General features: G+C 45.4%; 1 protein-coding gene across 1 annotated transcript in view; it reads left to right on the top strand.

Moving 5' to 3' along the window:
* STPG4 (sperm-tail PG-rich repeat containing 4) overlaps nucleotides 1–26,160 on the top strand; it is a 172,279-nt gene that overhangs the window by 65,097 nt on the left and 81,022 nt on the right. Inside the window, exon 5 of the mRNA XM_075341441.1 lies at nucleotides 5,799–5,853. Coding sequence (XP_075197556.1) covers nucleotides 5,799–5,853 — 55 coding nt within the window. The remainder of the gene's footprint in view (nucleotides 1–5,798; nucleotides 5,854–26,160) is intronic.

The raw sequence follows: 26,160 nt of genomic DNA, 5'->3' as shown, positions 1-26,160 counted from the left end.
CACTTGGTTCCATGCCCCCTCCCCACGTAAAGGCTCTAGAGGGGTCTCCATAGCCCTGGCTAAAGACATACTCTTCCTAGCTCAAGAGGTCGCTATTGACCCAGAGGGCCGGTTTATTTTCGTTAAGGGTGTCTTAGCCGGCTCTATGGTAACCCTAGGGAATGTATATGCCCCAAATGTCAAACAGATTCGTTGGTTGGTGTCCACACTCAAAAAGTTCCGCGTTTTTTCAGAAGGTACTCCAATATTGTGCGGTGATTTTAATGTGGCTTTGGAACCTAAATTAGATTCCACTGCAAAAAAGAGTCACCTCTCTTTAAGGGACCTATCTCGGATTAAATGCTCTCTCCTTTCCCTTTCCTTGGTAGATATCTGGCGTTACCAACACCCCACAACTAAAGATTTTACATTCTACTCTAATCCTCATAAATCCTACCACAGACTGGATTACATTTTTCTACCCAGGCATCTACTACCTAATGTCAATGACACAGAGATCCAGTCAACTCCCTACTCTGACCATTCTTATGTCTCAGTCAGTTTCTCACTCCTGAGGCCGTATTGGTTCCACCGTACGTGGAGACTGAATGAATCAATTCTCTCCTCAGAAGAAAATAAGAAACGCATATCTGAATGTCTCCGTAATTATTTTGCAGAGAAGAAGACACAAGATATTGCGGCCCCAATGTTGTGGGAAGCGCATAAGACGGTCATCAGGGGAGAGTTGATCTCCATTTCCTCATACCTCAACAAGCAAAGGAAGTCGTTCTTGCAGACTTTATATGCTGAGATCGCTACGCTGGAGACTCAGCATAAAAAGTCCCTATCCCAACAGACGCTAGAACAATTGACAGCGAAGCGTGTGGAACTTAGGGACGTGCTTAATAAACAGTCGGCCAAATTTTATCTCGGTTGGAGGAATCGTATGTTCCTCCATGGGGATAAAGCTTCTAAATTAATGATGTCACTGATAAAAAAAAAAGACAGGCTCGCACGTATATACATGCAATCAAAACCTCACAGGGTTTTCGTACGCAAGACTATTCCCAAATTTCGGACGAGTTCCTTCGTTTTTATAAAAATTTATATCAAATTAGGCCAGAGGAGTCAGACACGGAAAGGGACAAGAGTAAATGTGGTATACAAAACTACTTAGCCAAATTAAATCTCCCAAAACTCTCTAAAATACAACAGGCGACCCTGGGAAAACCGTTCACCCGAGCCGAGGTCCAGTCCATCTTGTCCAGGAGCCCGGTGGGAAAGGCTCCAGGTCCAGATGGCCTTCCCATTATATATTATAAAAATTTTTTTGACATCCTGGGGGAACACCTCTTAGCATCATGCAACGCTCTACTACACGGCGATCCTATACCTAAGCAAGCACTAGAGGCACATATATCATTGATACACAAAGACGGGAAGGACCCGGAGTGTTGTGGAAACTATAGGCCCATCTCACTCTTGAATGTGGACCTTAAGATATATGCTAGCTTAATTGCTAACCGAGTGGCGGGTGTCCTTCCCGACCTCATCTCTCCGGAACAATCGGGGTTTGTTAGGGGTAGAGAGGGGAAGGACAACGCGCTAAGAGTAATAAACTTAATGCAACACGCCAGGACCCATAAGCTGCCTCTGGTGCTGCTGGGAACGGACGCCGAGAAGGCGTTTGATAGGGTGGACTGGACTTTCTTGCAGGGGACGTTGGAGGCCTTCCATTTTCCTCCAGAAACCATACGCGCAATTCTACAGATGTACACATCCCCCACGGCCAGGATTAAGATTAATAATAACCTCACCGACCCTCTTGACATTAAAAATGGCACATGGCAGGGTTGCCCCTTATCCCCCCTACTCTTTGTTTTGGTCATGGAGCCATTGCTAACCTCCATTCAGCAGGACCGGGACATCGAGGGGTTTAACCTGCAGGGAGTTCGTCACAAGTCTGCTGCCTTTGCAGACGACTTGCTGGTGGTGATGTCCAGGCCGGAAAGGGGTTTCCCTGCCTTTATGAAATTACTGGAGGAATATGGACACTGGTCTAACTTCAAAATTAACCTATCTAAGTCAGAAGCATTAAGCATTAATATCACCAGTAAAGTTACAAAGTCTCTCCAAAACTCGTTCCCTTTTCGGTGGCCAAATAGTCATATAACATACTTAGGCATTAAACTAGGGAAAACCTTCAAGTCCTTGTTCGATCTCAACTATAAGCCCCTTCTCCCTCATCTTACCGCACAAATAGCCTCATGGAGGGCGCCCTTTCTTTCGTGGATGGGGAGGAAAAACCTAATTAAAAGCATTATACTCCCAAAGTTTATCTACCTCTTCCAAATGTTACCCATACCAATCCCCATGGTTTTTCTTTCTCAATGTAACTCTTTAATATCCAACTACGTCTGGAATAAACATAAGCCAAGAATCAATTTTCAAACATTGAACCTCCCAAAAGACAAAGGGGGTATGGGTTTACCTAATGTATCGTTGTATTACCAGGCCGCCGTCCTTTCCAGAGCGGTAGAGTGGATTAGACGCCCACCGACTAAATTGTGGATATCTATAGAAGAATATTTAGCCCCCACCCCTCTACGAGTTATGTTACTTTCCCCTCCTAACCAAAAAGATAAAAGAACTATTCCAAATGAACTAACGAGAACCCTTATGCACAAATGGAAAGAAAATAGGGAGACACTGGCCCCCTCTCTTTCCCCTCTAACCCAAGTTTCAGACATACTAGACACTGATGTAAATCAGGCCGCGTCCACGAAGGACACATTCCTGACCAATGTAAATGTCCCGTTGGCTGATCTTTTGGTGGATGGCTCTTTGATATCTGAACAGGAGATGGGTTCGAACCCTCTCCTCACTAGGCTCACATTTCTCCATTATACGAAATTAAAACACGTGATCCACCCACTATTGCCTTACACTCGTCTAGACAGACCTTTAACTACATTTGAATCTTTCTGTATGCAAACCCGGGCTCCCAGAAAAGTTCTTTCTAATCTATACCATACCCTGCTAACAAAAAAATTGGTGGTAAAGAGAGCATATATACTACGATGGGAAAGGGACCTGAAAACTACATTTACAGATCTACAAACGAGCCAAATCTATAATGCCTCACATGGACCGTCATGTTGTGTGAGAGTTCAGGAGAATTCCTTTAAAGTGATTGCGAGATAGTACGTTGTCCCCACCACGTCCAGTTCGTGGAGCTCTTCCACTTCAGATCAGTGCTGGAGGTGCGAGAGGGACAGGGGAACGTATCTACATGTGTGGTGGGAGTGTCCGATTATCCAGACCTTCTGGCGGACAGCAACACAGTTAATACTTGACCTCACAGGCAAAAAAGGGGTCCCGGACCCTAGACAAATGCTCCTGAACTTCCCAATGTGGCCTAAAGATAAAGCTACTTCGAAACTAGCGACGTTTGTGGGTTCAGCTTGTAAACTTCTCATAGCCCAATTGTGGCGCACAACGAAAATTCCCACTATCTCACAGCTCTTAATGAAGATTGATCAACTATATCATGTTGAAGAACTTTCGGCCCTCTCACGTCAGAATATGCTCCCTTTCCATCAGGTTTGGAAGGCTTGGCAAATTTATAAGTCTACCCCCCAATTTTCGGTAGTTACTTCGCAGACGGCATCACAGGGAACTGTGAGTCATCCCACCACCCTCCAATGAGATGAAGGACAACTGTCAGACCATACCCAACACGAGATGAGTGGATCCAATGTGACCCCTTACTCCGTTAACCAAGGACAACCCTGACCTCCTCACCCCAGCTGCCATGATATTACTGCAACATAGCAAATAAACCACCACCCTACCGCCGTATAAATTTAAAGTGTAATTTTTGTACATTTTTCTTTTTTTTTATTAATATTCCTTTAACAACATTAAATAACGGTGGGTGGGCGGTCGTTCACTGGTCCTGGATCTATGAGACAGGATATCCCAAAGGATCTTCCTCTTCTCGTCCAGGTAATCCTTCTTTTCCACACCCCTTCCTATAAACTTCCCACCAATCCCATAGCTGACCCTAACCATGTAACCATTCGAATCCCTATAACTCCCCCCCCATATCCTGCTGAGCAATCGTGCCAAAACTCCCTATTAACCCTATATGTGTCTGTTCTTACAAACCCCTGTCATGTCCGTGTTCCCCCCCGTGCCAGCAGCCGGCGCTGCTTGGATCCGGGGCCTACGGTACGGCTCGAGGGGTTCCCCGGACCCGGGGGTCTCGCGGTCACTCCGAATAAAAGGAGGACGTATTTATACAAGGTTGGTTGTAGAATGTCTGTGACGCCACCCACGGTGTGTGATGCAGTGGGACACCACCGCTGCTGTTGTGGGATACCCGGGGGAGATGTAATGGCAGCCGGATGTTAACCCCTCCGTGGGTAGGGATGGTTGCCCCGGGACCCAGTGTCTCTGTGCAGGTTATGGCGATGGCAGGGGCCCGCACGCCCAGATGGACCGGGGAGATAGTTGGTTACTCACTATTGAATGAATCACACGAGTCTTTTGGTAAACCAAGGTGCTGGTGGCCGGCCGCCACGGCCGGTTGTAATCTGGTTCCCCACCCGGGCTGGTGGTCGCTGTCCTTTCCTCTGCACTGTTTTTGTGTATTGTGAACTGCCTGGTTTGGAACTCAGGAGTCCGTTCCCGGCTTGCTGTGTGCCTAAGGAGCCATGCCCGCAGATGCTGACCCGTGGGATCTATGGGCCCTGGCGGTTGCCCTATCCCTATCTGTGGGTGGTTGTCTTCTTTCGGGACTTTGGTTGGAACAGGACTTATAATCCTACCCTCAATCGGTTAATTAGCCAGGCCGCTGGTTTCGGTCCTGGCTTCAGGTTCCGAGTACCCCCTCTGTGCACGGTTTCCGGTCGGGGTCTCCGGTGTTAGTACCGGTGGGCTCCAACCCTTCTCTGGTCCTTCTCGGATCTGCTGAGCCGTCTTCCCGTCTCCTGCTGGCGGAGGGGGTCTGCCACCTAGCCAAGGTACCAGGGCTCCGACCCTGGCACCGTTCAACTTGAACTTCCTCTGCTGGAGCTACACCTAGCTCCAGCCCACACTCCTCTCAACTAGCACTGAAGCTTAACTAGAACTGTTTGTTTTCCCGTCCCGGGCTGTCTAGACCCCTAGGTGGGCGTTTCCTAACTGCCTGGTCCCGCCCACTGGTGTGCCTGTCTTGCCCTAAGGGTGGGTGACTAGGGTTTCAGGTTGGCTGTATGTTACCTAGGTGAGGGATGGTGTTGTGTGGGGGCCTATGTGTGACTACCTAGTTTTGCCAGGGCGTCACATTCGTTCTTCTGCTATGGCTGCGCCCTCGCTCCAGCCCTTCTCTTTCTCTACCCACAGAGATCTGCTTTGGGCAGAACATACAGGTAGCTAACAACTAGCTGCCTATTAGTTTTTAGGCCCCTAGTAAAAATAAAAAATAAACAAAAATAGCCCCAGATAACCCCTAAGTGACTGTTCAATCCTCCATTGATGGTGGGCACAATATCACTGGTGTTTCATCTCTAAAATTAGCAGCGTCTTCTGCATCAAGTCCCGAAATGACTCATTGATGAGTGAAATCTATTTTTGTTGTTGCCATTACAGACACATTATTACCAGGTGTAGCGCGTGCTTCTCACAGAGGGAAATGTAGGGTATGGCATAAAGGAAGGCAGAAGACAATTGACCTGTTAGCTGTGTGGATAGTCATTGTCTTTGTGCATCTATTGTTCTGCACCTGTGTATACGCTAATCATATCACGCTGTTATTTTCTGTTTAATCCCTGCAGGCATTTTATGTTTCGATCCGCGGTACAGAGATTCCCCACAACCCACTTCATTCCTGTAAGTAAAGTAATGTTTCTTTCGCTGCCATTCAATGTCTCGATGCTTTAGTAAAAACAGAACTTAGAACTTGCAGCTGAAACAACCGGCAGAGGCATCTGAGAAATTATATTGCAGGGGAGGGGGCCTATGGCCCGAGTTCCTCTTGCGTATGACTTGCGCGAGTCTCGCATCACATCACCCGGCACGACCGCACACTCTCTTGACAGGAGCGGGTCGGCTGCAAGTATTTCTATGCAGCTGAGACACTCGTGTACGGAGAGTGTGCAGTCGTGCCGGGTGATGTGATGCGAGACTCGCGCGAGTCATACGCAAGAGGAACTCCGGCCTAACGCTAAGAATGAACTGCCTCTGGTTTTAGCCACCATATTTTTCACCACAAAGGACAATAGGTTGCTTTCTTGCCTATATCCACCCCTTTCCATTAGTCTTGGGTTGATTTTCCGCTACTTGCTGCAGCCACAGAAAAGGAAGCACTGAAGATTCTAATCGATCAATAGAAAAGAAGTTGAAATTAACCTATGAGACTTCTATAACTGCCAACAACATGCCCTAATTATGAAAAATAATGGACACCCATCTACACACAGCTGTTTCAAGGGAAGCTATACAAATTAGCTCCCTCCCAGAAAACTAATCCCACCTAGTGGAGGAAGCTTTTCTCTAAGGCCCTTTTCACATTGCATTCCCAACTCTGTTCACTGGTTCTGTAGGGTCTTCCTTCCAAACCCCCCCACAAAACGGGTTTTGGACAAATGTGTAGACGAGGCCATTGACTATAATGGTGCAGACGGAGTCACCGTGTGCTCTGTCGTGCACCATTTTTGGGAGTATACGGACACCCAGAGGTAGTGTAATATGGCTGGGTGTCCGCCTCCAAAAAGTGTATACTCCCGAAAATGGTGCACGGCAGAGCACATTGTGATTCCATCTTACCTCATCCAGGAAACAATGGCATACAACCTCTCTGTCAGAGACCAATGAGCTGCAAACAGAATCTTATCTGTGTGTATAATGCTGTTACAGTGCCTCATATAGGCCTCAATTAATACAACAGATCTGCACCCACAGTGAAATAATAATGAAATGACTCTGCCGACCTCACACAGTCTACACAGTAAAGCTGAAAAGGTTAGGCTGTGTTCACACAGCGCGTTTTTTTTTTCTGCATATTTTTTTTTTCTGCATGTTTTTTTTCCCATTGGTTTTATGCAAATGCATGCTAATACAAAGCTGCTTTTTACAGTACCGATGAGATTTTAGAAATCGCATGCACACACACTTACACTGAAATGGAAAACTGCTGCGTTTTTGAACATCACAGTAAGTCAATTCTTCATCATTGAAAGCAATGAGAGTGCAGCTCTGTTTTTTGCTTTTTTTTTCTGCTTTTTTGGTGAATGAAACTAACTTTATTGAAACATGTACTGTTGACAAATGACACACCAAAAACACAGGAAAAGCACCCCAAAAAATGCAGCAAAAATGCAGCAAAAAGCGCAGCTTTTTTACTGCTAAGAGATTAGGTTTTGCTGCAGAAAAAAACAAGCAAAAAACCCACTGTGTGAACATAGCCTTACTGTGTGCTCTGAACTGGAATAGTTCAGTATTAGATATTGAGAAGATAGTTACCTAAAAATACATTTCTAATAAAACATGATTCTCTAGATGCCTTGGGGCTACACAGCAAATTTTATGACACTGTGTAATTTGCTTTGGCAGAAACTGTCTGGCACTGATTGCTCACGTTACGTTTACTGTCTACAAACAACCCGAAGTCCATCTGGTGTCAGTTTTACCAGTTGTAAAGTTTAGAACTTGTAGACTTTGGGCATAACCTCATATATTGTATATGAATTGTTCAGTATATAGACACACACACGCACACACACACACGCACGCACACACACACGCACACACACACGCACACACACACACACACACACACACACACACTCTAGATTTTGTACCTGCCTATTTTGTTTCCCATGATCTCCCTCTATGTGACACCTGCTGTCTGTGAAAGTAATTATTCATTCCTCCAGACTTTTACCACTCTATATAGGTAATGGGGCAAGGTAATATGTGGGTATTGGTAGTATGCCATATACATATCACATTATATGCCAATATCTTCATAAACAAGTCAATGCAATGTAAAACTCTAGAATATATAGAACGTCTGTCTGTCAGCACTTGGTGCATCCATAGAGTGGAGGAGCTGTTTAGGGCATCTTCCCACCAATTTGTTTTGTATCTATCTTTACCCTTCTCTTCTTGATTGATAGCTCTGGCTTTACAAGGGTCAGAAAAGAATAGAGATAAATGGAAACTATATAGGTGGGAAGGTACACAGAACTGTTCAGTTAGGCCTGAGTTCCTTCCTAGTATATATGCTCCCAATCCACCAGGTATATGTGTCCCCATTTTGTGGCACTTCCTGGTATATATCTCCCCCATCCTGCGTCACTTCTTGGTAAAAATGTCCCCAATCTTGGTATATATGTCCCACATCTTGGTATATATGTTCACCATCCTGGGTTCCTTTCTTGTATATATGTCTCCCATCATGGAATATATGTCCTCCATCCTGGTCCCCTTCCTGGTATTTATGTCCCTCATCCTGGGACCCTTTCAGGTATATATGTCCACTATCCTACTCCCCTTTTTGGTAAATATGTCCCCCATCCTGATATATATGTCCCACATGCTGGTATATATGTCTCCCATCTTGGACCCCTTCTGGTATATATGTCTCCCATCCTGAGCCACTTCCTGGTATATATGTCTCCCATCCTGAAATATATGTCCCACATGCTGGTATAGATACCCCGGCCCCCATCCTGCTCCCCTTCTTGGTATATATGTCCCCCATCCTGATATATATGTCCCACATCCTGGAATATATGTCCCCCATCTTGGGCCCCTGCCTGGTTGATATGTCTCCTAGCCTGGTATATATGTTCCCCATCTTCAGCCCCTTCTTGGTAAATATGTCCCCCATCCTGGTATATATGTTCCACATCATGATAGAAAAGCCCCCATCCTGGGCCCCTTCCTGGTATATAAGTCCCACATTCTGGTATACAAACCCCCATCCTGCTCCCCTTCTTGGTAAATGTGTCTGCAATCTAATGAATATGTCCCCCATCCTGGTATATATATCGCACATCCTGGTATATATGTCCCCCAAACTGGGCCCCTTTCTGGTATATATGTCTTCTATCCAGGTATATGTGTCCCCCATCCTGTTCCCTTTCTTGGTAAATATGTCCCTATCCTTGTATATCTGTCCCCCATCCTGGGTCCCTTCTATATATGTCCTCATTTTGGGACCATTCCTAGTATATATGTCCCTTGTTCTGCTGCTGTTCTCTAACTCATAAAAAAATAAACTTTCTTATCACCGCTCATCCTGGGCCCCATACTGTTAAATATGTCCCCCATCCTGAGCCCCTTCTTGGTATATATTTCCCCCGTTCTGCTGCTGTTCTCTAATGCATTAAAAAAAACAACAAACATTGTTTACACCTTCTACTGCTCCCCCAATGCACACCATGCTCTTCTGTAGCCAACACAGAGGCCTGTAGTTGGCATCAGCGTACCTGCTATATACGAAGCATGATGTTTGCTGCTATGCGCCTCTGATTATCACGTCGATGTCAGCTGTCAACCTCTGTCTGGTGGAGTGTATTGAGGAGCAGGAACTGATGGGTCTCTGCACCGCAATGCATATCAGCTGAATGTGTGTCCTCAGACGCACATCCAGCTGAAATAGTCATTGCTATGAGCAGGCCCTCCTTCAGCATGTACCCTGTAAGAATTGCACCCTCTGCGACTGTGATTGTTACACCCCTGATAAGGGTACACCAAGCACCTGTGCTTTGTTTGAACAGCCAATTTGGGCTGACAGACTCAATTGGAAAAACATATTAAGGCTGGCCAAAGACATTAGCCCTATATCTGCCAAATGTTGCCTTAGATCTTTTGGCATATGATTGTCTGGATCAACTTGATGGGCAGCTGAACTGAGTAAGGGGTGCTTCACACACAGCGAGCTCGCTGCCGAGATCGCTGCTGAGTCACGCTTTTTGTGACGCAGCAGTGACCTCATTAGCGATCTCGCTGTGTGTGACACTGAGCAGCGATCTGGCCCCTGCTGCGAGATCGCTGCTCGTTACACACAGCCCTGGTTCGTTTTCTTCAAAGCCGCTCTCCTGCTGTGACACACAGATCGCTGTGTGTGACAGCAAGAGAGCGACAAATGAAGCGAGCAGGGAGCAGGAGCCGGCGTCTGACAGCTGAGGTAAGCTGTATCCAAGATAAACATCGGGTAACCAAGGTGGTTACCCGATGTTTACCTTAGTTACCAGCATCTGCAGCTCTCACGCTGCCTGTGCTGCCGGCTCCGGCTCTCTGCACATGTAGCTGCTGTACACATCGGGTTAATTAACCCGATGTGTACAGCAGCTAGGAGAGCAAGGAGCCAGCGCTAAGCAGTGTGCGCGGCTCCCTGCTCTCTGCACATGTAGCTGCATTACACATCGGGTTAATTAACCCGATGTGTACTGTAGCTATGGTAGGAGAGCAAGGAGCCAGCGCTCAGTGTGCGCGGCTCCCTGCTCCCTGCACACACAGCTGTGCGCTGGTAACTAATGTAAACATCGGGTAACCATACCCGATGTTTACCTTAGTTACCAGTCTCCGCAGCTTCCAGACGGCAGCTCCGTGCAAGCGCAGCGTCGCTTGCACGTCGCTGCTGGCTGGGGGCTGTTCACTGGTCGCTGGTGAGATCTGCCTGTTTGACAGCTCACCAGCGACCATGTAGCGATGCAGCAGCGATCCTGACCAGGTCAGATCGCTGGTCGGATCGCTGCTGCATCGCTAAGTGTGAAGGTACCCTAAGTGCACAGATCATGAGGTGGTGTATGGGATTCCCTTGTAAAGCAAAGGGATTGGGCAGTTAGAATCCATCTGCCTGATCCTCATCTCCACTACATATTAACAGGGAGGGTTTGGAAACCCTTATACACAATAGATAGCTGACCGATCTTATTGGAATCATCAGGTTCGGTATTTCTACATCCATTGTGTATGGCCTAATTAATTTGTTCTGAGGTAAAGGTCATACTACAATAAGGGGTTAACACACACGCAGTATGTATACACATAATACATACAGCCAAACATACAGAATATGTCGCGGTATGCTCTATGGTAAACACACTTTTTGTTTGCCGTCAAGCCCATTCATGTCTCGCACACGCAGGGATTAGGTAAATAATGCATTGAAATTTTAGATTTGTTTGCCTTACACGGTTTAGGTTACATCCGCTTGATACGAGCGCAGGGTATCCATGGTTCCCTTTTCCACAACCTGCTGTTTGTGAGCTCAGGGAGGATTAGGTCTGGGCGTCCCTACAGTCACCATTTTAACTGACTCGAGGGAAAAAGTCAATGGTGTAACCGCCAGGTATTATTTATACTCAACTATACATGCAGAAAAGTGAACGGAAAACCCATTATAACAATGTCATAGCAGAAATAAATGACCATGGTATATAAGATGTAAGGTGAAACTCCAGTACAGGCACGTAGCCAATGGAAAACATTGACGTGATGACATATTAGGGTTTGTGACGCACTCGCTGAGTGTTTCCTGCAATATTATTTTTTATTTTTTATGGCCTTTTTTATGTCTTTAGCCACCAGCATTTTCAGACAGTAGTTTCCAAGCAGAAGGTGCCAGAAGAATAGTGCTTTTTCAGGTGGGTTCCAGGCAAAATCCAACTGAAAAAGACATTGTGTGCACATACCCTAACTAGTAGAAATCTACACTTTATTAGCAATGATGGAAAGTTGAGCCTGTGGTGCCTAACAGCATGTGTCTCATGTGCTATGTGTAAGAGCAGGTGAGCCATGGCCTCCAAATAAAACACATTAATTTGACTTGCCTGCAACTTTGCTGATATCGTACAACTCACTTTCATTATTTCGATGGGAGACACTTAAGGGGGTGGTTCACTACTCTGCAATAGTGGCCATATCTCTGTAAAACTGACAGGGAGGGCTTTTTCTAAATACCTTGTTCAGCCAATTCTGCTTCTGAGTAGCGCTATTGCAGTCCGTTCACCCCCATGAAGTGATTCCCCCCCCCCCCACGGGCTTCGTGACCTCTGAGATCAGGTGATGTCATGTCAACTTCCAGTTGACCCAACATCATCGAGGCCGGTCCCAGTCTTCCTGAGTGACTGGGCGGACGAGTGAGTTTCACCGCTCATCACAGCCCAGCATCGCTCCTGCTTGTGGTGCTCTGCAGTGAAGGAGAGCGCGTGCGAGATGCTGCGCTGTGATGAGCAATGATACGCCGCCTACAGCCCAGTCACACAGAAAGACTGGGGCTGGGCTTGGTGATGTCAGGTCAATTGGAAGAGCCATCAGGGCCCATGTGTGGATATTTAAGTGTTTTAGAAAGGAATACTCGGATGTAGCAGTGCAAGCATTGTTTAACATGTTGCCAAAGGTTGTTCTAGTGGTCGGGTAAGCCGGCAGTAGAGCGAGTTTAGAAGAGGTATTAGGTAAGAGTGAGAGATGGTAGGGCGAAAGGTTGGTAAGGGGAGCTCCAGAGGGCGAAGGAGTAGAAGTGTGTTCAAAGCGAGTGGACGTGGCCTCGGTACTAGGGCCAGACATGAAATCCGAGGTAACCTCTGGAGGTCTGGAGCATATGACTCATCCCAGCAGACTTAAGAGTGTTGCCCAGCTATAGAACCATCGGGGCCCAGAAGTGGACAAAGGTGTACGGTATTAGGGGGAGGAGGCACAGACACCAGAGTATGGAAGAAATGGTCCAAGATACTCATAGCAGGGGACAGCACAAATTGTAGTACCCCACAGAGGAAGGAAGGCCATGTGTGCCATAACAGTATGAAGAATAAAAGTAAATAAAACTGGTTGGCTAAGTGAACTCTAGTGTCACGTGTCTTACTACATTGAGGACCAGCAACAGGGGTGACGAATACCGGTGGAAACAGCAAGTAAGTGTCAAACACCCTCCAGAAGTCAGTTCCGCATACTTATCTCATTGGCGAAGGAGAGTGATGCCAGAGCGGCCTGGGGCTGGCACCCTCCTTCACAAGGAGCATGTTGACAATGGAATACCAGGTCTGAAAACAAAGAAGAAATGAAGATAGCAGACTAAAACTTTTTTTTTCATTTTTTATGACTATCACATGTAAAAATATTTCCTTCCATGCCCCAGGTGTCCATAATCCTGAAGTCTCCACCTGGCATTATAACTTTTTATTACTGAGGTCATTGATATTTTATATACCGTATTTTTCGGATTATAAGACGCACTGTTCCTCCCACTGCTGGCTGCCACTCTGTGTGGACTGCGGTGGCTGTACGGCGGGTGTCCCAGTCTGTCCGCGGTCCCGGTTTCAAATGATGGCACCGGAAGTCAGCATGTGCACAGGTGGAGGTCTTGGATGAGAGCTCCATCTGCGCATGCGCCGCTCTGGGCGCCATCATTTCAACCGGGACTGCAGTCAGACTGGAACACTCACCGCACCGGCCTGCTCCACTACTGACTCGCCGCTGTCCCTGACCCACCACTGTCACTGACCCGCTGCTGCTGTAACTGACCCGCTGCTGCTGTCACTGACCCGCTGCTGCTGCTGTCACTGACCCGCCGCTGACACCACTGACCCGACGCTGCCTCTGTCACTGACCCGTTGCTGACACCACTGACCCGACGCTGACACCACTGACCCGCTGCCGCCAATATTGACCCGCCGCCGATGCTAGCACAGATCCGGCCTCCTGTGAACCCGCTCCATCACCGCTGCTGCCCCTCTGAGGTAAGACCACACCGGAGTATAAGACAGACCCCATTTTTATTTTATTTTTTTACCTTTTTTATCTCTAAATTTGGGGTGCATCTTATAAAACGAAAAATACGGTAACTCTTTGTCTGTTTCCCTTTAATTTTTGAGAGTTGTTATTTATATGGTTTAAAGTGTCCATAATATATAAGTTCGTCTCCAGTGGCTCCGGATATATATAGCATGATGAGTTTCTGCCGCTAATACTCGTGCAGCACAATCTCCTGTAACTTTTACCATCAGCAAGTGATGCTCTTTATTCAAGTAGAACACAAATCTCTTCTGGATTATTGCTTTTCTCACAATTCTTTCCTGCATTCAAGGTACAAAGCTTCTTCTATTCCCTTCTGTAATGTCTTTAAAATGAATTCTACTTAATTTTTCTACTTCTTCTTTCTTGCTTTGGAAGAAGACGGTTTCTATTTTTTGTGCCGCACTTCACATCGCACATTCTCATCAGAGCTGACATTTAACCAAGTGATATCATAATGTGATTAGAAATGCGAGTTTTCAAGAAGGAAAAGTTTACTTTAATCTGTGACTTGTCATTTTACTGCTCTAACGTCTTTATGGATAACTGGATTTCTACTAGCTATCAGTGAAAACCATGAAGACAGATAAATACCAAGGGGTTAGTCTAATCTAGTAACCTTATTCTGAGCATCTATCTCTCTCTCCTAATAGAAACTTCTATTGTAAGGACAAAACGGGTAAAGAAAATGGTGCAACTCATCAGATTACAGAATATTAAAGGTGATGTGCAAAGTTTACTTATAATATAGATTAGACTGTGAATATCATGTCAATTAGTTCAATCCCATGGCTAGGATAAGTAGTGACATATACAAGTGCATCTCAATAAATTTGAATATAATCAAAAAGTTAATTTATTTCAGTAATTCAATACAAAAAGGGAAACATATTATATAGAGTCATTACACACAGAGGGATCTATTTCTATATATTATATAGAGTCATTACACACAGAGGGATCTATTCCTATATATTATATAGAGTCATTACACACAGAGGGATCTATTCCTATATATTATATAGTCATTACGAACAAAGTGATCTATTCCTATATATTATATAGAGTCATTACACACAGAGGGATCTATTCCTATATATTATATAGAGTCATTACACACAGAGGGATCTATTCCTTTATATTATATAGAGTCATTACACACAGAGGGATCTATTCCTATATATTATATAGAGTCATTACACACAGAGGGATCTATTCCTATATATTATATAGAGTCATTACACACAGGGGGATCTATTTCTATATATTATATAGAGTCATTACACACAGAGGGATCTATTCCTATATATTATATGGAGTCATAAGACACAGAGGGATCTATTCCTATATATTATATAGAGTCATTACACACAGGGGGATCTATTTTTATATATTATATAGAGTCATTACACACAGAGGGATCTATTCCTATATATTATATAGAGTCATTACACACAGAGGGATCTATTCCTATATATTATATAGTCATTACACACAGAGAGATCTCTTCCTATATATTATATAGAGTCATTATGTCGCGGGCGGAGGAGGGGACGCCGCGCTCTCCCACTGCTCGGGTCCGGCTGCCGCTGCTCGGTGGCTCGAGCGATTGGCTGGATCCCGGGGACTCTAGCGGCGCTCCTCGCCCGTGAGTGAAAGGGGGGTTTGGGTGTGGGGAATTGTTTATTGTCCATGACGCCACCCACGGTTGTGGTGATTAAGTGTACACCACCGCTGCTCTGGCTGGGGATCCCGGGAGTGATGGTATGGAGCAGCCAGTTGTTGTGTTGCCCCCCCGTGGGTAGGGGTTGGTGTTCCCGGGGCCCAGTGATGGAGTTGGGATGGTGGGCAGGCGGGTATGGGGCCTGTGGAGGTGCAGGGGCGCAGGGGCAGCGCTGTGCCGCACGGCACGGAGGTACTCACTCAGCCAGTAAACACAACACAGTTCTCGGTAAACAAACGGCTGGTTGGACGGGTCCCTTAGACGGTTGCGCTGCTGATATCCCCTGCAGGTGACGGTGACGGTCTCTTTCCTGCACCTATGTGTTGTTGTTTGGTTGCGATGGGTTCCCACCGGTAACCCGCTCCCCGGCCTGGATATGAACCGGAGGAGCTCCACTCTTGCCCACAGGCTCTGGCCATGGGAAACTGGTGCCTTGGCGGTGGCGGTGTCTCCCCTTCACGGTTGGACTGTTGCCTTCAAGCGGGACTTGGTTGTTGGGAGACAGTCGTCCCCTTCACTGACGGATTTGGCAAATTATGGCGACTCCTAGCCTTGCCGGGATCCGAAAGGCCCCTGCCCTGGTGCTGACAAATCTTCGTATACCGCTCCGGTACCGCCGGGTCACCACCCGTCCACGGTCCTTTCGGCAACCTCCAATCAGTCTCGCCTGCAGACGGTCACCGCCGTCTGCCAACCTTGCTGTCTCAGTCCGGGGCACACACCCAGACCAACTTCAGGCTTCTTGCTGTCACTTTCTCTGTTGCTTTTACTTTAGCTCCTCTACCACTTCACTTCACTTCCCTTCACTTTCACCTCTTAAGCCAATCTCTTAGCTGTTTACTCCTTCACTTCCCTAGCTTATCTCTAGCTCTTCCCTGAGCTGACTGCCTGGTTTTTCCCGCCTCCAGGGCTGTGAACTCCTCGGTGGGTGGAGCCAACCGCCTGGCCCACCCCCTGGTGTGGACACCAGCTCCTGGAGGAAGGCAACAAGGATTTCTGTTTGACTTCGGTGTGCCTGCAGGGAATGTGGGGTGCGTGTGGTGTTCTGACCTGTGACCCCTGGCTTGCCCAGGGCGTCACAATTACACACAGAAGGATCTATTCCTATATATTATATAGAGTCATTACACACAGAGGGATCTATTCCTATATATTATATAGAGTCATTACACACAGGGGGATCTATTTTTATATATTATATAGAGTCATTACACACAGAGGGATCTATTCCTATATATTATATAGTCATTACACACAGAGGGATCTCTTCTTTTATATTATATAGAGTCATTACACACAGAGGGATCTATTCCTATATATTATATAGAGTCATTACATACAGAGGGATCTCTTCTTATATATTATATAGTCATTACACACAGAGAGATCTCTTCCTATATATTATATAGAGTCATTACACACAGAGGGATCTATTCTTATTTATTATATACAGAGTCATTACACACAGAGGGATCTACTCCTATATATTATATAGAGTCATTATACACAGAAGGATCTATTTCAAGTGTTTACCATAATTTAAAAAAAAAAAAAAAAAAAAAAAAATCTTGCCAAATCAGACAAGGTGATTTTCTAGATTTGTTTTCTCATTTTGTCTCTCATAGTTGTGGTCTACCTATGGTGTCAATTACAAGCCTCTCTCATCTTTTTATGTGGGAGAACTTGCACAATTGGTGGCTGACTAAATACTTTTTTCCCTCACTGTATATATGAGATAGCCAAGATGATTGTCTATAAAATGAAGGTCGTCTCACGGTCAAAGCTGTAGTGAATGGTGAGATATGGAGCCTGGAAGTCAAAAGATCAAAACATTGTTACCCTTTTGCTCGCTGGTGTACCTGTAAGTAATAGTGATAGTCGTAAAGCCTCCAGTAAGCTAATTGTAAAGGTTTGACATAAGCCGCACACGAGTCTTAACTCCTGTATTAATCCTAGGGATCTATGACTCTGTGATTATCCGTACAATGGAGCCTAAAGGGTATTTCGCTTAAGTCATATATAAATTCCCAGCCGCAGTCTTGATCACATTTTCTTGCCAAAAATAAAAAAAGCACAAAATATAACTTTTTGAAAGATTAAAAGGAGTAACTACCTTTGTAGTAACTATGTTGAATTGTTTCAGTATGAAGAATTTAAAGCGTACCTCCAGTTTCAAAAGAAAAACAATTATAGTGTAGGACTTTGCAGTATATGATAATTGTTTTTCTAAATCACTGATAGAGTTTATTGCTGATTAGCTACAACATGAACCACCCAAAATTTGTGGTACAGAATGCACTAAATTGGGCAGAGTCCTAATCCTTGCTCTTAGCTTCAATTTTAGGAGCATGAGATTGAGTGTTGTAAGTTTCTCTAACACTGAATATAGTAGCTTACGAGCAGGAACCGCACACTGACTTGTAGCACATGGATTCCTTTCACATCCCTATAGCAGACAAACTCCAGGTCTCTGAGCTCCTAAGTCACTTTGTAGTGCCAGCGTCCCTGCACTACCCTGCCTCTCCCCAGCAGGGACACCGAGTCACTTACCTCCGCGGCCAGATGGCGTCCTCCCCCACAGCTATCCGTGTGCTTGTCTGTCTCCTCCTCCTGGAGCCTGTGGGCACTGCAGAGGTCCCCCAGGAATGCACCTAGGCCACACACGCACCGATCCTGCTCTTAAATAGCCAGCATGCTATTTCCAGGAAGTGGCTCTAATCCTATGGCTGAGAAGCACTAGGTACTTAAGGCATCCTCCCACTATGGGAGGTACCTGCGCAACGCCTTTAATTAGACAGTTTGATCCATGGAGATGAAATTTGATAGGGGACCTATACATCTAGCTCCATCCCTCCAGAGGCCGCTCCTGCTCCTGAACCCATGAAAGTTGACCCTATCAAGATGTCTGAACAATATCGAGACCATCATCGAATTATGGGACTGTTTTTCCACTGCCGAGGTGCGGAACACTTCACCTATACATGTCCCATGATGCCGGGAACCTCTTGCCTTGGGTCAGTAGGAGTGGACATCCTTGGTGAGAACAAATCCTTATTGACTCTGCCCATGTCCGTATTGTATAAAGGTAATCTGTCCTCTGAGATAGCCCACCTAGATTCTGCATCTGCTGGGAGCTTCCTTCAACAGGCTGTGGTGGATCAGCACCAAATTACCGTCCGATGCCTCAGAAGTCCCTTAATGTTGTCGTTGGTGGATGGAACACCTTGAATGGAAGCAATACACTTGGCTTCTGAGCTGGTAGGAGCTTCGCATTCAGGGAAGATATATTTCCTGGTGCTTCCGAACTTGTCCTGTGCACCTGTCCTGGGTCTGCCTTGGCCTAAGGCTCATGAGCCTGCCTTGGATTTTAAATCTGGAGATGTGCTATATTAGGGGCAGAATTAAAGCTAGAGATGCCTGAACCCTGAAGCCTGAACCCTGGAAGTGCCATGAGGGTCTGGGAAGAGGTTTCTCAAGCAGCAGCCATCTGCCAACGCCTTCCAACGGTCATTCCTACAGTTTCCAAAAATATCTTGCTGGAGAAGAAACTTTCTTCAGGCCTGGTGAAGAGGAGGCATAAAGAGGAAGGCACTGTAGCGCCGGCGTCCCTGCCTCTCCCCAACAGAGAAGACGACTCACTTACTCCTGCGGCCGGACAGCATCCTCCCCATACTCCCATGGCCGTCCATGAGCTTGTCCGCCTTCTCCTCCCGGGAATGCACGTAGGGTGCATGCGCGCACAGCTGTCCTGCTCTTAAAGAGTTGCCTCGCTATTTCCAGGAAGTGCATTTCAGCTAGCCTATGGCAGACAGGTATCCTCCCACTAGGGTAGGTGCCTGCACAACACCTTTAGTTAGTCAGTTTCCTATCTGCTAGCTAGTTATCAGGTCCTGTGCTCTTGTCACATTTATGTACACCTGTGTCCGCCTTCCCATACCTGTCTGCCCCTGTCGTGCCCACCGTACCTTTCTGCTCCAGCAATCCCGGCTGCATCTGCCTGCACTAGAGACTGTACCTGCTTGCACCTGTGTTCATACCTGAGCCTGTCCCTGCCCTGGGGGTCAGCTGCCACAGTCCTGGACACTGCCCTTGGAGTGACACCTGGCATCCACCCTGGTGTTCACTTAGTCAAGTCCCTCCCATATCAGGGTAAGCCTGGGTACCCCTGTCGTCCAGTGGGTCCACTCCCACTCCAGCTCACCGCCTCAACACCAGCGAGCATTACATCCTTCCTGTAGTTCGGGAACCACATGTGGCTCACAAGTTTATTATGTGTGGCTTGCGGCTGACAGCTTGGTGCATTAGCAGCAGGTCTAGCAAACAGCTATGCAGAGCAGCTTTTCCAAAGCTGACATTGTTGAGTAGCCCTCACAGACGAGCAGATCTGGATGCGGATATACTAGTCTTGGATGCAGAGATACATTAAAGGAGTTGTCCAGCCTTGGGGTACAAGTCTACAATCACTTTGTGTGACTGCAGACTTGTGAATACTCACAGCGCCCAATCAGCGCAATGCCAGGATTCTCCGGTGCTGATGCCAGGAGCAGGAGGGAACGTGACTGCAAGTATGCGATTTGCATAGATGCGGTCATGTGCCGACTAAACGTTTGCGGCCTCACTCAATATAAGTGAATTGAGGAAGTCTGGATATGTCTAGTCAGAATGTGGCCAAAAGTATGCAAATTGCGTACAATAATGGGGATTCCATGTGTCACTATTGTTGGGAGGCAGAAGCTGAATGCTACTATATGGGGGTGCTCTGGATGTGCAGGCGATCCTCTCTCAGGTCTGAATGTGGCTCTTGAGGTAAGAGAGGTTGGGGATGATCACTGTCTTAGATCATCAACGCCATTGCCCATCAATTTATAACAAAATGTCCAATTGCTTTGGATTTTCATCACTTGCAATGCCTATACATGGCAAATCTGCAGCAAAATCTACATATATTCTGTATATAACACAGATTATTTTTTTTTACCACTCTGTTCCCTTGCATATACAGTGGAACCTTGGATTATGAGCAAAATTAGTTCCGGGAGTGCGCTCTTAAACCAAGTTACTCTTATATCAAAGCAAATTTTCCCATAGGAAATAATTGAAATGCAGACAATTCGTTCCACAACCTAAAAATATTTACTGTATTTATACAAACTTGTTACAGTAATACAAAATAATGTCCTGTATTCATATAAAATGATTACAGTACACTAATACAAAACACTGTGCAGTACAGTAAAAGCATATAAAGCAAATTACACTGCACACTAGCTTACAATAGAATTGTTGGTGTGCGGGAGGTTCACTATAGAGAGAAAATATGATGTATAAATATGACAACCTTTATTCTAGTACAATACACAAAAAAACACACACCCCTAATCTATTCTCCCCAAAATAAGGGAGGACAGAACTAAGCCAAATGTGGGTTAGAAATACTGCACAGGCAATTAGATTACAGTACAAGCAATGTGCTGCACTGGTTAGCAGAAAGAAAGTACAGTACTGTATCCACAATGGCAAATTCATAGACATGCAATATAGTATATACTGTACTGTACAATGGTATATTGTATACAGTAAATATGTACAGAAAGTTGCCTCCAAAGCGGATGATGGAAGGGATGGAACCGGAAGTGTGCACGGTGAGTATTTGCTCTTATTGCAAAGCATTGCTCTTAAACCAAGTTACAAATTTTTAAAAAGCTTTGCTTGTCTTGCAAAACGCTCTCACACCAAGTTACTCTTAATCCAAGGTTGCACTGTATAATAGTTCAGTTTAGCCTATATGAAACTTTTAAACACCCAGTAAAGGCTGAGGTGCTAAACATCTCTTAATAATACAATATTTAAACATAATTAAAAGTATATACAGAACAAAGTTCTAAAAACATAGGCAAAAGAAGAACCCCTGACGAAGCAAGGCGAAACATGTGTTGAGGTCCCAGGACACACATTTGGAGGGTACCATATTATTTGATTAGTTACTTGCTTGTTTTTCACTCATCTTGTCTGCGACTACACAGTGTTTGATATACTTTATACTCCAGCTTATAGATAAGCAGATAATACTGCATATAAAGATTGTGTCCATAAGTGACATTTCGTACTTAGTCTTTATTGTTGATTTTGATTATATATTGAGGTGTGTCTTTAATACCCATTGATAATTGAAGGTTTATGGAGAAATTAGTGTGTAGATATAAAACTTGTTTGCATAAAAGTGTCATATCTGATTCCCTTTGAAGCATAAAATAAGAGATTTATTGCATTTTCCCATTTTGTTTTGCATTTTTTTTCAGTATTTCACACAAATGGATTCTAGGAATATTTATAAGGAATAGAGCGAGCAGTTACTGTAAATGTCTAATCCTGCTGTTGTGGGAAAGGTCCAGCTCTGCTTCCCATTAGCAGCCTGCAATAGATTTACAACTGGGGATCCCAATAAGTAGGGGCTTAGCTAAATTATAGGTTCTATGACTCATCCTACTCCACTTCACTCCATGTTATTCTGATTATGTGGAGTATGACTGCGGATGGGATTTTATATATGACTTAAGCGTAACACCCTTTAGGCTCCAGTGTACATCTTATTACAGAGCCAAAGATCACCAGGACTAATAGGACTCGTGTGCTGCTTACGTCATATCTTTAACATTAGCTTGTAGGAGGCTTTTTGAGGTTTGTGAGATGCATTAGAGTAGAAACCGCAGTTAGTGATGACATTTTAGCCAATAACATCATTCTTCTATGGGTTGGAAATAGTGGTACAAAAATGTAATCACAATGATATATCTCCAAAACAAGTTTTACTTTATAGTCACATAATAAGAGTTATAATGCATGGTCAACTAAGGAAAACACCGCTCAATGGTCAATAATGGAGAGCTCGACTCAATGGTAATCAGAGAAGACTGCTACTTAAAGATCACCCAAGGAGAGCCTTACTCAGTGGTCACCTTAAGATTCCTGCTCATTGGTCACACTCTGTTGAATTGTCACTAAAGAAAAGCCCTACTCAATATCACCAAAGAAACACCCTACTTAAAGGTCACCTATGTAAAACCCTGCTCAATAGTCAGCAGAGAAGAGCCCCAAAAAATGGTTACCTACGAATAGCCCTGCTAATTGGTCACCAGAGAAGAGCCCAGCTCAATGAGAACAAGTGAAGACTCACACGCTGTTCAAGAACCCTTCTTGGTGATCACCAGAGAAAAGTCCTACTCAATGAATGGTCACCAAAGGAGAACCCTACTGAGTGGTCACTAATGTAAAGCCCTACTCAATGGTTCGCAAAGAGGAGACCCAATTGATGGTTTTCTATGGATAGCCCTATTCAGTGGTCACCAAAGACCTTGGTTCGGTAGTCACCAGAGAAGAGCCAAGCTCAATGGTTAGCAATAGAGATGAGTGAACCTTAGGTTCGGTTTTCAAAACGAACACCGAATTTAAAAATCAAGATTCGGGTTCAGGGTTCGGATGCTTTACGTGCGAACAAAACTTGTGCGAGCAAAGCTGTGCACAGGTACACTCTGTGCTCAGCCCTGTGCAAGCCACTTGCAGTGTTTGAAATTTGCACACTGGGGGTAACAACAGCGTGATTACATGTAGTCTGCAACAAAAAAAAGTTTTAAAAAGAACACTCACCGTTCCCCGGAAGTGATCTACTTATCGTTGGCTGTATGTGGGCGGAGACTCAAACTGCTAATCAGTGACTTGATGTGAGGTTCGGGTTACGCTTGAGTCTGTGGAGCTAGGCTCGTTTTCTGCCGGTGAACCGAGCCTCAACGGAACCGCTTATCTCTAGTCAGCAAAGAGCCTTGCTCAGTGGTCACCAAAAAAGAACTTTGCTTAAGGGCCTCCAGAGATGGGCCGTGCTCAAGTGTCACCACAGAAAGGTCATACTCAAGGGTTACTAGAGAAACGTCCTGCTCAATGGACAACAAAGAAGCACCCTGCTCAGTGGTCACCAAAGAAGAACTTTGTTCGGTGGTCCCCAGAGAAGAGTCCTATTCATAGTCACCAGAGAAGAGACCAGCTCAATGGTCAGCAAAGATTTTTGCTCAATGGTCACTGAAGAAGAACCTTGTTAAGGACCTCTAGAGAACGGCCTTGGTCAAGTGTCACCACAGAAGAGCCCTCCTCAAAGGTCACCAAATAGGTGCACTGCTGAAGGGTTACCAGAGAAGAGTCCTGCTCAATGGTCACTGAAGAAGAACCCTGCACTGTGGTCATCAGAGAAAAGCCCTGATCATGGTTATCAGAGAATAACCTGCTCAGTGGTGACCAAAGAACCTTCCTCAATGGTCACCAATGAAAACCTTGCTCAATGGTCACCAAAGAAGAACCTTGCTCAATGGTCACCAAAGTAGAACCTTGCTCCATGGTCACCAAAGAAGAACCTTGCTCAATGGTCACCAAAGAACCTTGCTCAATGGTCACCAAAGTAGAACCTTGCTCAATGGTCACCAAAGAAGAACATTGCTCAATGGTCACCAAAGAACCTTGCTCAATGGTCACCAAAGAAGAACCTTGTTCAATGGTCACCAAAGAACCTTGCTCAATGGTCACCAAAGTAGAACCTTGCTCAATGGTCACCAAAGAAGAACATTGCTCAATGGTCACCAAAGAACCTTGCTCAATGGTCACCAAAGAAGAACCTTGTTCAATGGTCACCAAAGAACCTTGCTCAATGGTCACCAAAGTAGAACCTTGCTCCATGGTCACCAAAGAAAAACATTGCTCAATGGTCACCAAAGAACCTTGCTCAATGGTCACCAAAGAAGAACCTTGCTCAATGGTCACCAAAGAACCTTGCTCAATGGTCACCAAAGTAGAACCTTGCTCAAGGGTCTCCAGAAAAGACCCTGCTCAACAGTCATCAAACAAAAACTTTTCTTATTATTCTCCACTGAGAAGCCCTTCTTAATGGTCATCAGAGAAGAGCCCTGCTCAATAGTCACTGGAGTGTGTCCAACTTACTGAAATCTAATGCATATTTATCTATGGACATATCTGAAGATATAGAGCTAATATTTGCAATTTGGCTTAACCCATCTTTATTATCATGGCATTTTTTATTTTGTGTAGGACTGCACAGATATTGTGTTCCAAAATTAAAAATTGAGCTCTGTTACTTATTAACATTTTGGCATCTTTAATCACCTGGCACAGTATATTGCAGTGTTGCAGTTACGGTATACGTTGACTTGGGTTGTGATGATAAGTCACTTGGCTTGTTTTTCCTCAGATCCTCCAACACATAATAGAATTTGTTCCTTCCTGAATTGTTGCTCAGCAACAGACTAGAACTTCCGTGTTGTCTAGCGCGGTGAGTATGGTTACATGGTGGATACTGTATACTCCGGGAGAACTTTGCACTTATTAAGGTGACTTGTATAAACAGGTGAACTTATGCTGAGCTCACAACTAGAGATGAGCGAACCGGTCCCGGTTCGGCTCGAGGCGGTTCGCCGAACGGGGGGTCTGGCTCGAGTTCGGCTCGTCGAACATTCGACGAACCGAACTCGAGCCCATAGGAAACAATGGCAGGCAATCACAAACACAGTAAAACACCTAGAAAACACCCTCAAAGGTGTCCAAAAGGTGACAAACAACTCACAACACAACACAAACACATGGGAAAGTGACAAGGACATGTACTCATGCGAAAACAAAACAGCTGGACAAGGAAAAAGAGGAGGACACACAGATATAGGCATGGCACGCCCTTCTAAAGTCATGTAAAACACCGCAAGGTGACTCCAAGCGGAGTCTCCCTTTTTTCCAAAAATTGGGCCCCACACACCCACCCCTTCAGTGGCAGCAGTTGTGCCCCAGTTGTACACTTCACAGCTAGATTTGCATCAAGCACATTCAAAAATACGCCATTCTTATCCGTCCCCAGGATGACACCGGGGTAGGTAGCAAAGTCTTTCCTGATCCCAGCTCTGTTCATCTTGGCTTCTTTTAAAAACACAGCAAGCAAGGGTTACTCCAAGCGGAGTCTCCCTTTTTTCCAAAAATTGGGCCACACAGACACCCACCCCATCAGTGGCAGCACTTCGGCCCTAGTTGCAAACAGGATGTTTTGATTTGCATCAAGCACATTCAAAAATACGCTATTCTTAGCCGTCCCCAGGATGACACTGGGGTAGGTAGCAAAGTCTTTGCTGACCCATGACTTGTTCATCTTGGCTTCTTTTAAAAACAATGTAAGCAAGGGTTACTCCAAGCGGAGTCTCCCCTTTTTTCCAAAAATTGGGCCCCACACACACCCACCCATTCAGTGGCAGCAGTTGTGCCCCAGTTGTACACTTCACAGCTAGATTTGCATCAAGCACATTCAAAAATACGCCATTCTTATCCGTCCCCAGGATGACACCGGGGTAGGTAGCAAAGTCTTTCCTGATCCCAGCTCTGTTCATCTTGGCTTCTTTTAAAAACACAGCAAGCAAGGGTTACTCCAAGCGGAGTCTCCCTTTTTTCCAAAAATTGGGCCACACAGACACCCACCCCATCAGTGGCAGCACTTCGGCCCTAGTTGCAAACAGGATGTTTTGATTTGCATCAAGCACATTCAAAAATACGCTATTCTTAGCCGTCCCCAGGATGACACTGGGGTAGGTAGCAAAGTCTTTGCTGACCCATGACTTGTTCATCTTGGCTTCTTT

The sequence above is a fragment of the Anomaloglossus baeobatrachus genome, chromosome 3 (assembly GCF_048569485.1).
Source record: "Anomaloglossus baeobatrachus isolate aAnoBae1 chromosome 3, aAnoBae1.hap1, whole genome shotgun sequence".
Lineage (NCBI taxonomy): Eukaryota > Metazoa > Chordata > Amphibia > Anura > Aromobatidae > Anomaloglossus > Anomaloglossus baeobatrachus.
The sequence above is the reverse complement of the archived record's forward strand: the minus strand, read 5'-3'. Positions and strand labels throughout refer to the sequence as shown.